General features: G+C 45.8%; 1 protein-coding gene across 1 annotated transcript in view; it reads right to left on the minus strand.

Moving 5' to 3' along the window:
- Positions 1-12,724, minus strand: part of PGM2 (phosphoglucomutase 2) — a 38,482-nt gene extending 25,758 nt beyond the window's left edge. Inside the window, exons 1-3 of the mRNA XM_034671969.1 lie at positions 12,559-12,724; positions 7,299-7,466; positions 2,502-2,608 (exon numbers count right to left, since the gene is read on the minus strand). Coding sequence (XP_034527860.1) covers positions 2,502-2,608; positions 7,299-7,466; positions 12,559-12,660 — 377 coding nt within the window. The 5' untranslated portion in view covers positions 12,661-12,724. The remainder of the gene's footprint in view (positions 1-2,501; positions 2,609-7,298; positions 7,467-12,558) is intronic.
- Positions 12,725-17,297: the final 4,573 nt, after the last annotated feature.

Below are 17,297 nucleotides of genomic sequence, written 5' to 3' on the forward strand. Positions count from 1 at the left end.
ATCACCGGCCTATCCCATTCCCCCACCCCCCTCCCCTCTGAAGCCCTCAGTTTGTTTCTCAGAGTCCATAGTCTCTCATGCTTCACTCCCCCTTCTGTTTACCCCCCTTTCTTTATACCTTTCTTCCCCTACCGATCTTCCTAGTTCTTATGTTCCATAGATGAGAGAAATCATATGATAATTGTCTTTCTCTGCTTGACTTATTTCACTTAGCATTATCTCCTCCAGTGCCGTCCATGTTGCAGCAAATGTTGAGAATTCGTTCTTTCTGATAGCTGAGTAATATTCCATTGTATATATGGACCACAGCTTCTTAATCCAGTCATCTGTTGAAGGGCATCTCGGCTCCTTCCATGATTTGGCTATTGTGGACAATGCAGCTATGAACATTGGGGTGCATATGGCCCTTCTCTTTACTACGTCTGTATCTTTGGGGTAAACACCCAGTAGTGCAATGGCTGGGTCATAGGGTAGTTCAATTTTTAACTTTTTAAGGGACCTCCACACTGTTTTCCAGAGTGGCTGTACCAACTTGCATTCCCACCAACAATGTAGGAGGGATCCCCTTTCTCCACATCCTCTCCAACAATTGTTGTTTCTTGCCTTGTCTATCTTTGCCATTCTAACTGGCGTAAGGTGGTATCTCAGTGTGGTTTTGATTTGAATTTCCCTGATGGCTAATGATTTTGAACATTTTTTCATGTGTCTGTTAGCCATTTGTATGTCTTCATTGGAAAAGTGTCTGTTCATATCTTCTGCCCATTTTATGATTTGTTTATTTGTTTCTCGTTTTTTGAGTTTGAGAAGTTCTTTGTAGATCTTGGATACCAGTCTTTTATCTGTAGCATCATTTGCAAATATATTCTCCCATTCCGTGGGCTGCCTCTTAGTTTTTCTGACCAAAAAAGGGCAAAATCTTAGCATCATTCTGAGTTCAGTCGAGGAGCTGATATAGCATCTATTCTTAAGCTCTGGCCATACTCCCTTCCTCAGAGCTGCCTCCTCAGACATTTTTTCCCATCAATGCTTCTCTCTTAGATTAGAAGGTCCTCATGGGCAAAGATAGGACTCTATGAACTCAGGGTGCCTGGGTGGCTCAGTGGGTTGGGCATCTGTCTTGGGCTCAGGTCATGATCCCAGGGTCGTGGGAATCCCTGCTCAGCGGGGAGTCTGCTTCTCCCTCTGCCTCTGCTGCTTCCCCTGCTCACGCGCTCTCTCTCACGCTCTCTCTCTCACGCTCTCTCTCTCACGCTCTCTCTCTCACGCTCTCTCTCTCACGCTCTCTCTCAAGTAAATTAAAAAAAAAAAGGACTCTATGAACTCATTCTGTGCTGTAAAGGTAATGAGACTTTTCATTAATATTAAATATTTGTATGTTCTTCCAATCTAAGAAACTACGAATACATGTACTCTGGAGTGACAAAAAATTCATCATAATAGGGGAAGTGTTCAAGTGAAAAAGGATCATGTAACATGATTAAGAGCAGGGGGTGGCAACCTACAGCCCATTTGTAAATAAAGTTGTTGTTTTTTTTTTTTTAAAGATTTTATTTATTTATTCGACAGAGATAGAGACAGCCAGCGAGAGAGGGAACACAAGCAGGGGGAGTGGGAGAGGAAGAAGCAGGCTCATAGCGGAGGAGCCTGATGTGGGGCTCGATCCCATAATGCCGGGATCACGCCCTGAGCCGAAGGCAGATGCCCAACCACTGTGCCACCTAGGTGCCCTGTAAATAAAGTTTTATTGGAACACCACCACGGCCACTCGGTAAGTTCGAGCTATGGCTGTGCTTGTGCTCTGTGCCGGAGCTGAGTAGTTGTGACAGACTGTACAGCTCATAACGTGTAAGATGTTTACTGTTTATCCTTCAGAAATAAAGTCTGCTGACCACTGGTGTCTAAAACTGTGGCTCCTTCTCTCGCTTCATGATTAGAGATCAGAGATAAAAGTATGAACTTTATAGGCTGTTGTGAGAATTGAATGAGTAAATACCTAAGGCCCTGCTTCACATCCAGCACTCAAGTAATTGCTGCTATTACTATCATCATTATCACCATAATCATCATCATCACCATCATCACCACCATCATCATCACCTGCATCTGCATTATTATCTGCCTGTGTCGACATGAGAGTCCCAGTGGTTTGGGAGTAATACGAGAATGCAGCTGGAGACAGGTGTTCAAGAATGGCAAGGAGCTCAGGCGGCTTATGAATAGAGGGCGGAAGAAAAAAAAAAGACAAATGAAAGAAAGCGAGAGGGAGAAATGTTGCTCCTTTAAAAAATGTTTTTCCTTTAGACAGATCTTAAATTCTCTTCTGTCTGAATAATTTCATTCCTTTAACCCAAACGTAAAACCAGAATTTGTAAAAGTTGCAAATGGAATGTATTCATCGTTTTTATAGGTGAGCAACGTGGCTGACAAATGCACATGAAGTGATTCAAAATAAAACCACAAAATACACTATAAAAAATGGTTTATTACATATCTTTCAGTACCTTTTGCTGTTGCCTCCACTTGGTGGATGAGCTCGGGCATCAAAGCTAATCACAACACCTCTTTGCTTCAGGTCACTGAATTGCTTTTCCAGGTATCTGCAAAATCCCTAAAAAATATCCCACGGATAATTAAACAAACTGAACAATAAGAAAATAACAGCTTTACTTATTGTCTATCTATATGTACGAGGCACTGTGCTAGACACTTAGTATCTATTATCGGTAACCCCCAGATCAAATTTGCCAAGGAATCCCATTGTACAGATGGGAGAGCTAAGGCTCAGAGGGGCTCCCCGAGACACATGAAGAGCACAGCCTGGATTTCTGCCTGGGTCCAGTTAGAGGTGGTACAGGGCAGAGGTTAAAAGCACACAGAATCTGTGGGCTCATACTTCACTCTGCCACCCACGAGAGCAAATGACAAATCTCTTAATGCCTCAGTTTCCTGTTCTGCAAAACAGCAAAACAACAGTACCTACTTCAAAGGGCTGTTTTTAGGATTAAATTAATTAAAGCCTGCTGAATGCTGACAATCCGATACCAAGTAGGCACTATTTGTTTGCTGCGAGGCGCATTATTTTTATTACTTTCCTTCAAAGTCTATATCCCTTCCTTCACACGAGTTCTAAAATGTCTGAGGAAAGGGAGGTGTTTCAGACATTTCCGCCTACTCGGTAACATCAGTAGGTCAAAGAAACTTAGTATGTTTTGTAAGTGTTTGGCAATTATCTGCTCTAAACTTGTTCTACTCATGATCTTGTTTTCCAGCAGGGCCGAGCTTTCGTGGAGGCCTTATCCATCCAATTACATGGCTCAGCCAATTAGACATATAAAAATTATGCAGAGGTTGGGCTATTATCACCTGCTGATGGAACACACAATTCCTGAGTCTCAGTGGGTGCAGTAAATAACCTCACATCCATCGGGAATGTGGAAGATTAGAAGAACAGTCAACTTTGAATTCAATAAGTTTATATTCCTGGACAAAATAGGTTTTTATTACAGAACAAAGGGAACGCAGGGTGAGTAATAAATAATATTACTTATTTCACTTTGACTGAAGAAAGTCTTTTTTTTTTTTTTTGTCCCTGCCCTTAAAGGAAGTCTTTTAAAAAATAAATACAAGTCTTTCTGTTTGGTAGGGGAGACACTTCACAGCTTTGTTGCCAGAGCAGTGCCAACTGAGAATGCCTTCAATTTTCCTTAGACAAAAATATTGCGTTGGGCAGCCCTTCTGAGGTTGAGTGATACAAAGAAGGACATGTGTGCATTGCTTTTGTGGGTTTTCCAGAAGGTACCCAGATGCCTCTAAGGCTTCCCCCAGTAACAGCACCCTCTCCCCAGCCCCAGTCGATACCCATGCTGTGGCCCCAGTGATCGAGGGCACAAGAAGCACTCAGTCTTAGCCCAGAATCCTCACACCACCAAACTGCTCTAAAACACTCTGGGGCTAGCTGAGACTGAGGGCCTGAGAAAATGGCTAAGAGAAGAGGGGATGTTTATTGTAGAGAGAAGACTCAGCGTGCACTAAGGGAGGTTTACGGAATTGAAATGTTATTACAGGACACATGAAATGAACTTCATAGGGCTTCAAAAGCTCAAAATATGACAGATTTGGGCTCAGAATCACAAAAACCATTCTTTTCTTTTTTTTCTATCTTTTTGTTTAGAGCAGTGGGGAGGGGCAGAGGGAGAGAGAGAATCTTAAGCAGGTTCCATGCCCAGTGCAGAGCCCAATATGAGGCTTGATCTCACAACCCTAAGATCATGACCTGAGCAGATATCAAGAGGTGGGTGCTTAACCGACTGAGCCACCCAGGTGCCCAACCGACTGCGCCACCCAGGTGCCCTGAAACTATTCTTTAATGAGAACAATCCGAAGATAGAATGGCTATTTCAGAAGACAGCAAGTGCTCCATCATTGATGGGCTGTGGCCTGGTGAAGTAACCTTAGAGGAAATTATAACCTCCATCAATGAAGCAAACAATACAAAAATTTCCCTCCAGTCTCTATCCTGTTTTCCACAGGGATGTTTATGACTCACATGTTTATGACTCACAACCATCTGCTTCTTTTTTTTTTTTTTAAGATTTTATTTATTCATTTGACAGAGATAGAGACAGCCAGCGAGAGAGGGAACACAAGCAGGGGGAGTGGGAGAGGAAGAAGCAGGCTCCCAACAGAGGAGCCTGATGTGGGGCTCGATCCCAGAACGCCAGGATCACGCCCTGAGCTGAAGGCAGATGCTTAACCACTGAGCCACCCAGGCGCCCCATACATCCATCTGCTTCTTAAATCCAAGCAGATGAATTTTGGGGCACCATTAGGGTAAGAGTCCCCACTGGAGACCAGCAGCAAGAGTGCCTAGACCATAGAGAAAGCCAGCACATTCTGCCAGGTGACATCACCCAAAGCTGGGGATGGAAGCCTGGGTGGTTTGTCCTGGGAACCTCTTTCTCTGATTTTTAAACCATTCCTAAGACTTTAAAAATGTACCTGCCAATCTCATAAAATTGTCATAATTCTTAACATCCTTGTCTCCTATTGTAAGTGTTCCAGTGTAGGCTGGATAATCACTTGAAAGCGGTGGGGACTACAGAGGAAATTATCACAAGGAATGGCTGGTTGAATCAGCTGACCTTTAAAGGATCTACTCATTTTAGTTCTTAGTTTGGTAGGATTCTTACCTATCACAAGGTCTACTCCCAGAAGAGGCCAATTTCCCTAGGGGAGAAGATGTGTGAGATAGGGCCTAAGACCTTTCTGCAGATCAATTTCATCATATCTACAAACTAGATGTAGATGAATACAGGAGAAAAGGCTCTGGGTTCACCTAGAATCCCTTAGAATCCCCTAGCAATTAAGCCTAATAGGAGATGGAACCAACTAGACTTTCCAAAAATAGCCATGTGAATATATCCCATTCCCTGTGCTCCTCTAATGGGACTGACATTCCTCCACTGAGGGGTGGGGGTCTATGAGCCCTCTCCTTGAACAGGAGCGACCTTCATGAATCACTGTTAACAAATAGAATATGATGGCAGCAAACGAATTTGTGTGACTTTCTAGGCTAGGTCATAAAAGTCAACAGAGCTGCCACCTGTGCACGCTCTCTCTGGCTGCTCTCACTGGCTGCTCTCCGAGCCACGTTGTATGAAGCCCGGGCCACATGGAGCTAAGATCGCAGCCAAAAGTCAGCAGTAACTGCAGACACGAGGGTGAACGAGCTCTCAGTGATTCCAGCCTCTAAGCTGGCTCAGGTGATGCCAAGTCCCACAGGGGTGAGCTGACCCCACTGAACTCCACGTATAGCTTTGTAAGCAAAATAAATGTGGTTATTTAAAACTACTATGTTTTGGGTGATGTGTTATACAGCCCTAGCACCTGGAGCATAGGATGACCTCACCCAGTGGCACAATTCCATGCTATCCATAAACTAGGACAGGATTCCCAGGCTCACTCCACTCTGAGCCTTCCCTCCAAAAAGAGCTCAGGGAGCCCAATTGCTAAACAGGAATTTGGAGCCAGCGTTTCCATGGCAACCCCATACCCTTATGCAACACTTCCCTATTAGGGTTTCCCTAGAACATGCCCAAGTCTGTCTTTTACACTGGGAGCTACATGTAAGGTACACCTAGTCATCATTAGTCAATTTTTCTAGACCTTTTTTCCCCTCAGAATTAAAGTCGTCTTCATTTTTAACAAGTCTAAGTAGCCGAAGAAACAGAATAATCTATTCTTCATTTCCTTCATAAACAAAACTCCAGATCCTCCGTGGCAGAGAAGTTTCATCTCTATTCCTAAAAGTTGGGTATAGACTCTGACAGTAACATTTACAAATGAAGGCAAAGGAACTCAGCGGTCATTTCCATCTATACTATCAATTACAATGAAACAGAATCAGCTTCTGGTTACTCTGGCAGTTAGAAGAGCTTTTCAAGGTTTGCATCAGTACCACCACTGCAAAATTACAAGACCATAAAAGCCGTCAGCTTAGCTGGTGGGTTTGCACTGGAATGAAAGTTCCATGAGGGAATCTGTCTGTTTTAGTCATTGTTGTATCTTCAAAGCCTGGCACTTGGTAGACATTCAATAAATCTCTGTAGGAAGAAAGGGAGGAAGGAAGGGAAGGAGGGAGTGAGGGTAGGAGGGAAGGAGGGAGGAAGGAAGGAAGGTAGGAAGGAAAGAATGGAGAGAGGGAGGAAGGAAGGAGAAAGAAAGAAAGAAAGAAAGAAAAAAAGAAAGAAAGAAAGAAAAGAAAAGCAGCTGTACGAATTTTGAAACAAGTACCCTTTAACCAACTGCACAAGCCTTACTGTACCAAGTAAACGTGTGACTCCCTGTGCCTTGGCAAACCCACAAGACCTGCCATAATTAAAACAATATACGTCCCTCAAATACAAAAGGAGCCCAGGATTATACTAATTGGACAAGGAGGCCATTAGATGGAGGACGCTTTAATGCCTTGGTAGCCTATAGAAGCAAACCCAAACCCAAGCCTGTAAATGCTTGAAGGTTAAGAAATTAAAACCTAAGGAGAGCCAATTACTAAGAGCCAGAGAGACTCCCAAAAAAGGCAGCCGCATGAGCTACAATCGATCTATTAATTTCCTCGCTCTGCTTCGGCTTCTCGGTCAGTTTCTCCCAGCGCCTGCCAGTGGGGTGCTCCAGCTTGGGATTGCCCGATTCAACGGGTTTTTGCTCAACTAAACGCTTAAAATTGCTAACATGCCTCAGTTTATCCTTTACCCCCGGGAGTGTGTTAAGAATACCCAAGAAATATAAAAATGTGTTACCTGTGTAGTCTGGATGATGGTCAAGTCATTCATGTGAGAAGTTCCCGTTCCCATAGCAGCTCGAAGGCCAGCTGTCCCAAACTCCATTCGAGAACCCAAACATTTCTGTAGTTCTTCTTTATTACCGTCCGCAATCAGCCGTTTCACTGACTCCAAAGTTAAAGGATTCTGCGAAATAGGAACGTATACAACAGATAGTTAGCTGAATAACAGAATAAAACACCTGAAATACTAAAAAGAGACCCACAATAATTTAACCTTTAGGGGGAAAATGTATATATTTGAAAAGTCCTATACAAATAGCTTTTCAGTTTTCTGATGACATTGAAATTCAAAATATGAGGTAAGGTTTTTGTTTGTTTGTTTGTTTGTTTGTTTTGTATTGAAGTACAGTTGAGACACATTATACTAGTTTCAGGTGATTTGATTTTTTAATTATAATCTGTGATATTGTGATACAATATGAAATACGTATTTCGTGTTTGTCCCTGGCTCCTGGACTAGAGCTTCTAACAAAAACCGCTGGAAATTTCCAGAGTGGTAGGGGTAAGAACAACTTTTGTTATTCATAATAAACCCCTTTCAGCCAAACCTGAGTTTATGCCCAGGGAGTGACCTGGTTGCCAGGGAAATCAACTAGTGATTTGAGGGCTGGAGGCTGGGTTCCCTCACCAGTGGCCAATGACTCAATCCTGCCCTAGGGAGCAGAACCTCCCCGCAAACCCTCAACAACAGGTGTCAGAGACCTTCTGAGCTGGTGAACACTTGGGGTGCTGGGAGAGCATGGAAACTCTGCACCCCTTCCCACACACCTTGCCCTATGCAGCTCTTTCATTTGGCTGTTCCTGAGCTGCATCCTTTATAAGAAAACTGGGGATCTTAAGTAAAATGCTTCCCTGAGCTTGGTGAGCCGTTCTAGCAAATTATCAAACCTGAGAAGGGGGTCATGGTGTATCACTGGCCGGTTAGAAGAACAGGTGACAACCTGGGGCTTCTGACTGGCATCTGAGGTGGGGGTGGTTCTGTGGGCCCGGGCCCCTTAGCTGAGGGCAGTGTCCGTGCTGACTCCAGGTAGTGAGTGTCAGAATTGAGGGAAACTGTCAGATGCCCAGTCGGTATCCACAGAGAACTGGAAAATAACTCGGTGTGGAAAACCCGTACCTTTGGTGTCAGAAGTGCTGTGACTAGAAGAAAGTAGTTTTCTCCTTTATAATGTGTAATTTTCTTTCCCACCAAGGCAAGTGCTTTTGGAGAAATAGAATGAATACATAGGTTTTGGCGTCTAACACCCAGCATGGAACGTCAGCCATACCATCACCTACCGACTGGATGTACTTGGGTAGACCATTTAGCTTCCTGAATTCTCGGTTTCCCTCATCCATAAAATGGGAACAGTCTAGAACCTCCCTCACAAGGTGGTTCTGAAGTGGTTTGCATTAAATTCATGTAAAACATCTTTCTCTGCCTGGCACTTTGTTGTAATCAAATGTTCGTTGTCTTCCCTAGTATCTTTAAACTTTCCCCCAGAGTTATGAGATTATACAATGTAAATCAAAACCTAACTGTTGTAGTGTCTTCTAATTGGTACAATTCCTTCACATATCGGGTCAAATACAAAGCTTGCGATGACTGCAAGAAGCAGACAAGCAACAGAAACCCCAATTTACCTCAGAGATCCAGTGACTTGCTTAAACATTAATCTAGTGCTTTCTCTATTACATTAGCTGTTTCACATAGACACTCGTATGAATCATTTAAGCTCATTTTACATTGCCCAATTTTCTTTGCACAAGAGTTGCAGAAAATGTTAAGAATGGAGGAAAATGACAATCACATTCATTCCACATCAGGCTTTTAAATGAAGAGTTCAGGGGAACCAGAGAGTAAGCCCTTTATCTTACAGTCACCATCCAACTACTGAACATGCAGCCAAGATATGCCACGTAATTAAACTTTGAAATGCTACTGTAATAAAACCTTGGCTTTCTGGAAGTAAGCCCACATTTCCAGATTGTACCACCTTGGAGTCAGGTAAAACCCCACCTTTTGGGTTAAAAGCAATAACCACTGATCACAGAGTGCAATCTGACTGATCAGATGGTCAGGTGCCCTCAAGGAAGGGTTTCGATCTGGAACACAAAAGAGGTTTAATAAACATTTGCTGAGTCAAAGAGGAAACACAGACTTCAAGGTCACACCCAATATCTGGTGAGTCTCCTGTACATGGGGTAGACGTGGAAAATGCCAATTGGCCTTTGAGAGCCATTAAAGACCAAATAGCCTGAGAGAAACCAAAGGAGAAAGATTAGAATTGCAAAGTCAGGAGTGCAGCAGAGATCAGAATCAGCCGTGAGAATGACGGAAGCTGACAGCAGAGACAGCGGGGATAAAGGCACAGTGGGAATACAGAAGGCACCTGCCTTGCTCCCCGCCCCCCTCACCGAGGGGTGGGGTCAGACCAGCTGGCTGCAGTGCTTTGGCTGGCAGGATGTTCCCCACTTGGCCTCTGTCTCAAACCAAGGAAGACAGGAAAGAGCAAAAGGAGTGGTAGAAATCAAAAATAAAAAGGAGGGGTGCCTGGGTGGCTCAGTCAGTTGAGTGTCTGACTTGATTTCCGCTCCGTTCATGATCTCAGCGTCCTGGGATCAGGTCCCGCAACAGGCTCTGTGTTCAGTGCGGAGTCTGCTTGGGATTCTCTTTCTCCCTCTCCCTCTGTCCCTCCCCCTGCTTGTGCTCTCTCTCTCTAAAATAAATAAATAAAATCTTTAAAAAAATAAAAAGGATAATATCCCTTCATCTATACCCAGGAAGGTACTCTCTCTCCATATACAGATACAGCATTTTGTGGAAATTAGATTTTTATTTCTTCAAAGGGAAAGTTTCATTGAAAGACACATTATCAATTATGTCCTTAAAAGGATTCTAGGGGCCCCTGGGTGGCTCAGTCATTTAAGAGCCTGACTCTTGATTTCAGCTCAGGACACGATCTCAGGGTTGTGAAGTCAAGTCCCACACCGGGCTTAGCGCTGGGCGTGGAGCCTGCTTAAGATTGTTTCTTCCTCTCCCCCTGCGCCTTCCCTCCTCTTAAAAAAAAAAAAAAAAAAGATTCTACCCACTTCAAGTTACTAATTATCAGAAATGGAAACATTTTCCTTCCCTAAAGAATTACAAGACTGTCTTCCCAGGAAAAAAAAAACCACCCAAGGAGTTGCCAGTAGCATCCCCTGGGGGACTTTCCCCCATTTCTCACTCAGGGGCCAGCAGTGAAGAGGAAGAACTGGCCCCCGCCGACAGAGCTTGCAATCTCCCTTCCCTCACTCTGCAAGTACCAGCTGTGTCAGGCCCTCACCAAGGAAGTTAATGAGGAAGTAGACAGGAACTTGTCTGGGCCCAGGGCAAAATGAAAATGTGGGACTCCTTATTCAACAAGTCTTACGAATTCCAAGACAGGGCAGCAGAGGATTAAACCAAGTGCTGGGCCCTCCTGGAACAAGGGCTGTGCCACCCAACACATGTCCAGCTTTTGAAGTCAGCCCTGGGGCCAGACATAAAACAAATACACAAATACAAAGGTTTTGTTCTGTTTTGTTTTGTTTTTGACCAATCTAGAGATAGCATTAGGGAGACGTAAATTACCACTGGTTGTCAGAGAAGGCCTGTCTACATAAAACACATTTAAGTTCAGACCCAAAACGGGAGTAACAGCACGAGAAACAAATTCAGCAGTAGAGCCAAGGAACATTCTGGGAAAACAAACTGCATGCCCCAAGGAGCAAGTAGGAGAGTTAGACAAGAGAGGGGGTGCTGTCTGGAGTGGGGTCCCTGATTCTCTCTTTGCTCTAGCACCTAAGAGGCTGAACAGGGGAAAAGTTAGCGGTGCTGTGTTGAAGGAGTCCCCTTCTATCTTTCCAGCAAAGCCTGAGACGAGAAGAAGATGCCTGAAGCCAGGAGGGCCCAATCAGGAGGACCCATGTTCACAACCGAGCACCTGGGACAGTTGGATGGGAATACTGCCCTGCCAAGTTCCCAGGAGCAGAAGGCATAGGAAAGACGTTAGGATTCTGGGGCTCTGAAGATGCACCGCACCTGCGGAAGGATGGCGGAGCCAGCCGTCTGAGTGACAGGAACGCGCGCACGCCCCCATTGGATATGACCCCTGGGCCCCGCCAAGTCGAGATCAGCTCCGGCTCGCTCTCTCACTCCCCAACTTGCAGACTCAGACGGCCAGATGGCTGGATTTGTCCCGGGACAACTTTTCCCGAGCAAACTTTGGATCTCCCACATGCAGGCCAAACGCAAAGGAGGCCTGGCCACCCCTGCTTCCTCCTCCTCCGTCTTCCCGGGTTTGATGAGAAAAACAACTTTGTTTTTCTGAGTTGCTGCCAAGCCATTTTACAACCTCACACTCAGAGGGATTCCCGCCCTAAGTTCTCGCTTTGCTTTTCCCGGGGCACCTTTTAAATAACCACTTAGAGTTCGGTCCAGAGAAAAGTTAGCGACCGCCCCCCAACCACCTTACATTGGGCGCTTGCTACCCTGCTCTCTCTGTGGCTCCCGGATGACCTGGGGCTGAGGGCTAACCTTGCCGAGGCCTCTGCACCCCCTCCCCACTCTTGGATCCGTAATACAGCTTGTGACTCTACTTCCACTGTGTGGATGTACTGAAACTGCGCCTAGCATCAAATTGCCCGGTGCCCACTTCCCAAAGCCGGAGCCTGGCTGCCGAGGAGGCGAGCTGTGGCCTGGCGGGGGTGGCTCGTGTTTCCCCATCCAGCAGCTTGTAATCTGCATATTCGTAAATTCAGTACAGCAGCTCCGGTTTTCCGTGGGCCGTGCGCCCGGCGGGTGCGAGCGGCGGGAGGGAAGGAAGCACAGGCATCCGCACTCAACACAGGAAAGGCAGTGGGGGATGCCTGCGGGGTGCAGAGGATCCCACGCCTCCCCGAGACGCTCCCACTCCGTGTAGCCCCTCACCTTGTCCCACCGCAGCCACCGCTCCGTCTCCTGGTCCAGCCGGGCGTCCATGCCGGTGGTTCCCGGAGCGGCAGTCGCCGCTGCTGCCGNTTGTAATCTGCATATTCGTAAATTCAGTACAGCAGCTCCGGTTTTCCGTGGGCCGTGCGCCCGGCGGGTGCGAGCGGCGGGAGGGAAGGAAGCACAGGCATCCGCACTCAACACAGGAAAGGCAGTGGGGGATGCCTGCGGGGTGCAGAGGATCCCACGCCTCCCCGAGACGCTCCCACTCCGTGTAGCCCCTCACCTTGTCCCACCGCAGCCACCGCTCCGTCTCCTGGTCCAGCCGGGCGTCCATGCCGGTGCTTCCCGGAGCGGCAGTCGCCGCTGCTGCCGCAGCTGCTGCCATCCCTGCGCTGCCAGCAGCCAAGTTGCGGAGGCCGGGGGACTGCCCTTCCGGCCCGGCAGGGAGAGGCGGAGGCGGGACTTGCGGACAGGAGGGGGCGGGGCGGAGGCAGGAGGAGGAGGGGCGGGGAGAACTGGCCCTGGGAAGGCGGTGTCTAGGAGGAAAGTGACGAGCTCCGCCTCCTTGCCGTTTACCCGAGCGCTTGTAGGGGGACGGAGGGCTGGGTCAGTGGAGGGGGAGGGGAAGGAGGAAGAGGGCTGGGGCAGTGGAGGAGGGGTAGGAGGTGGGCCCGGGTAGTGGAGTTGAGCAGTGTGTTGCTAAGAAAATCTTTCCTCTCTGAAAGGTCCCGAATTACGTCCATCCACAGAGCAGCTATTCATTGATTTCCTACTGTGTGCCAGGCACTTTGTCAGCGCTGGGGCCAAGGATGAGTAAACTCAGGTAGGAGCCTAAAAATTATGTAGAAATTCTGAGGGTCACAAATAACTGAGAAATATCTTGGAAAAGAACAAAATGGGAGGATTAAATAAATAGACTGTGGAACAGAATGGAGATTCTGGAAACACCTTATTTCAGAGGTGGCAGAGTAGAGCAGAGCGAAAGGATTTTTTTTCGATTTTTGGTGGTGGGTCAACTGGATATCCAGGTAGCAAAAAGAGAAAAGAAACTTGAGCCTCTATCACATACAAATAAGCATTCCAGGTCAACTGTAGGTCTAAGTGTGAAAGGTGGAATGAAAATTCTGGAAAGTAAGGTAGGAGTGCATCCTCATGACCTTGGGATCACTAAACCATAAAGAAGGTGCATGCAGTGAGCATAAAAAGGTGCGTGCAAGAACGTTTCTAGCAGCACTGTCTGCAATGTCCCCAAATTGGAAATGCCTTTATGTCCATCAACAATACAATGGCTAATACTGTGGTATGTTCATGCAATGATGTAAATAAATTATGGTATACTCATACAGCAATGAAAATGATTGTTATACACAACATGGATAAATCTTATGAACATTAGGTTGTGGGAAAGAAGCCAGACCTTCCCTCCCATCTCCCTACCCCCCAAATACTGGACCATTCCATAAATATGACATTCTAGAATAGGTAACACTATAGGGAAAGAAAACAGATCAGTGGGGTCCAGGACCTGGGGATGCGGAGAGGGATTGATTACAAAGGATTCAAGGGAATTTGGGGGGTGAGGGACCTGTTCTGTATCTTGATTGAGGTGTGACAAACAAAACACTGTGTTTAAGAAAAATCATACAACTGCATGCTCTGAAAGATAAACTTCGCTGTACATAAATCCACAGTACATATCTCAATTTTTAAGTCTTAAGATTTAAAACTTTAAAAAGGAGGCAAGACTAATCTATGGATGTCAGGAGAGTCATTACTTTGGAAAGGAGGACATTACTTTCTGGGATCCTGGGACTGTTTTATTGTCCCGTGTCACGGGTGCCCAAGTGTGCTCATTGTACAAAGATTTGCTGGGCTGCACTTATGAATTGTACGTTTTCTATATGTTCTATTCTAATTTTAAAAAAGAAAACAGGGGCACCTGGGTGGCTCAGTCGGTTGAGTCTGACTCTTGATTTCGGCTCAGGTCATATCTCAGGGTCAGGAGATTGAGCCCTGAGTGGGGCTTGCACTCAGCCAGGGGTGTGGGAGGGGTCTTCTTGGGATGCCCCCTTTCCCTCCGCCTCTCACCCTGCTTGCACATGCACTTTCTTGCTCTAAAAAATAAATAAATAGGGGTGCCTTGGTGGCACAGTCATTAAGCGTCTGCCTTTGGCTCAGGGCGTGATCCCAGCGTTTTGGGATCGAACCCCACATCAGGCTCCTCTGCTAGGAGCCTGCTTCTTCCTCTCCCACTCCCCCTGCTTGTGTTCCCTCTCTTGCTGGCTGTCTCTGTCAAATAAATAAAATAAAATCTTTAAAAAAAAATAAATAAAAAATAAAAAAAATTAAAAAAAATAAATCTTAAATAAAAAAGAGAGAGAACAATATATATCCAGGATTTGTTCTGTTTATAGAGGCAAATTAATCATAAAATGACACCAGTTGTAATTACAGACTGATAAAAACATTAGAAGGGAAGCAAGGAGATTCCACGAGAGTGCTCATTAGGGGGCTGTCCTAGTCTGAAAAGCTTCCCTTCACATTCAAAGCTTATGTGGAGACACGAGGGAAAGAGACAGTTAATGTTGCAGGAGGCAGCCTAGAAAACGCTTTCCAGAAAGACAGACTCCTCCGAGTGTGGTCCTTCTCCTGAACCAAAAGTCCTGAGAGATTAGAGCACAGGCAAGAAGAAGCAAAGAAGGGTGGGCAGGCTCAGTCTCCCCATCTGTCAGGTTGTCAGCAGATCAGTCCCACTCGGGACTGTCTCAGTCTCTCAACCAGACCAACCTTCTATGCAATTGTGCCAGGACAGAAATTGCAGGACCCAGAAAGTCAGAGACCAGGCAGGTCTCACTTGCCCTTTGTTTCCCCTCTCACACGCCGGAACGCTCCCAGACCAGTCTGGGTTTCCAGCTTCTGCCAGGTAGGGGTGGATGGGGTGGAGAGGTGGTGGGGTTCTGGACCTCAGGTCCTTTCACTTCCTCCATGGTGAGAATGACTGCAGGTGAGTCTCTGCTCAGTTCCGAAGGCGTGGGGAGTCGGGTGGTCAGGGGACACGTTGACACTTCATTATTTTCCTCAGCATGGAATTATGGGTCCACGTATCATTCAGTCAGTACTATTTTAACCTCTATTTGGGACACCAAGGGGGCAGGTTTCTCAAAATTCAACATTCAAGGAAAGAAAGCAATAGGATTTTTAAGCTGAGAGGAATTTTTAACAAGAAAGTTGCCAAATTGTAAACAAATTCTCCTCCCTTAACCTGCAAAGGGCACCAAGGTCCAGGGTACTGTGCTGAAGACAACGAACATGGTCTCACGGCAATATTCCCATCTGCTGCCCATGCCAAGTAGAAAACAGTCTAAGGTTGCATCAAGGGGTCTTTCTGTGCGGGGAACTTTCCCAGGGTCTCTTGTAACTAAGATACATGCTCTGGGAATCTCTCTGGTTCTGCAAATTTTGCTGCAGTGACCTGAAGCAGCTGATCCCACACGTGACCCCAAATCACATCCCCTGTCTGTGGAAGCCTGTGTAGAATCTGGGAGCAGGAAGAGTTTTTCGGGAACAGTTTGGACCTCTTTGTTTTGTTTTTGTTTTTAAGATTTTATGTATTTATCTGAGAGAAAGAGACAGAGAGAGCAAGGGAGAGCAGGAGTGGGGAGGAGAGGGAGAAAAAGACTCCCGCCGAAGAGGGAGCTCTCTGCAGGGCTGGATCCCAAGACCCTGGGATCATGACCTGAGCTGAAGGCAGATACTTAACCAACTGAGCCACCCAGGTGGCTCTGGATCTTCTTGTTTTGCAGATGAGGGAACAGGGACACAAAATGTAAGAGTCCTTCTCCAAGACACACAGCTGGTCAGTGACAGTGCCAGGATTCTCATGCCTGGTCTCCTGACTTTCTAATCCAATGTTCAGTCTCCTGTTCTCTCAGCCCATTCCTACGCATGTCCATAGAAGGATGTTTCATGAACTCTGGTAACCTGTTTCCATGTGATAGCTGCCAGCTGTGGTTGAAAAACAAATATTAACCATAGCTGGCATTGATAATGTTGGGTGATGCTCAAAATAATTTCATTTGTTTGTCCGTGCTCCTCTGCTGCCTAAGAACTGTTCCACACATGGATGTCCCATTTTCCTTGCAAGCTTTCCCAACTTCGCCAGACACCTTGTCAGTGATTCTACCAGTTCCTTTCTATCTAGCCCAGGAATAGTTATGCTAAAACTTTTTATTTGGGAAGTTTTAAATATTTCCTAAATTGATCCCCATGGAACTATCACCCAGGCCAACAATGATCATCCTTGGCCAATCTTGTTCCATCTATCCACTTCTCCCTCCTGTACACTTTGAAGAAGATTCCAGACATCTTGTCATTTCATCTATAAATATTCTAGTGTGTATCTCTAAAAGGTAAGAACACATTAAAAATAACCTCAAAACCATTATCTCACCCAAACTTTTTAAAGTTAAAAAGTTCTTAGTATCATTAAATGTCCACTTAGTGTTCAAATTTTCATATATCTAGTAAGAGTCTTCATTGTTTGTTTGTTCACAGTTTGCTTGAATCAGGCGCCAGAATATCTTACCATTGGTCGCTAAGTCCTTTATGTCTCTCTTAATCTGTAGGTTCTGCCTCAATTTCCTTGCAATTTAGTTGTTGAAAAAACCAGGTTATCTGACCTGTTGGGTTTCCTACAATCTGGCTTTTGCTGACTGGAGTCTCTTGCACATTCCTCTGTCATCTGCATTTCCTGTAAGTTAATTTCATCATAATCTACTCCTCACAATCTCTTCCTCACTTGGCTGTGTGAGCTCCTTGAAGTGTTTTATTTATCTTTGCCTGTGAAGAGCCTACCACTGTACGTGTCCGATGAACAGGTGAAGGAATGAATGAAGACAGGAGGTTGTGTGTTATTTTCGATTAGGAAAAGGGAAGGTACCAGAGTCAGGACTGGATCTTGTTTCTACCCTGTGTTCTGCAGGGGACCCTGGAAAAGCCACTTAGCCCGTCTTGGCCTCTGTT

This window comes from Ailuropoda melanoleuca, chromosome 11 (genome assembly GCF_002007445.2).
Source record: "Ailuropoda melanoleuca isolate Jingjing chromosome 11, ASM200744v2, whole genome shotgun sequence".
NCBI lineage: Eukaryota > Metazoa > Chordata > Mammalia > Carnivora > Ursidae > Ailuropoda > Ailuropoda melanoleuca.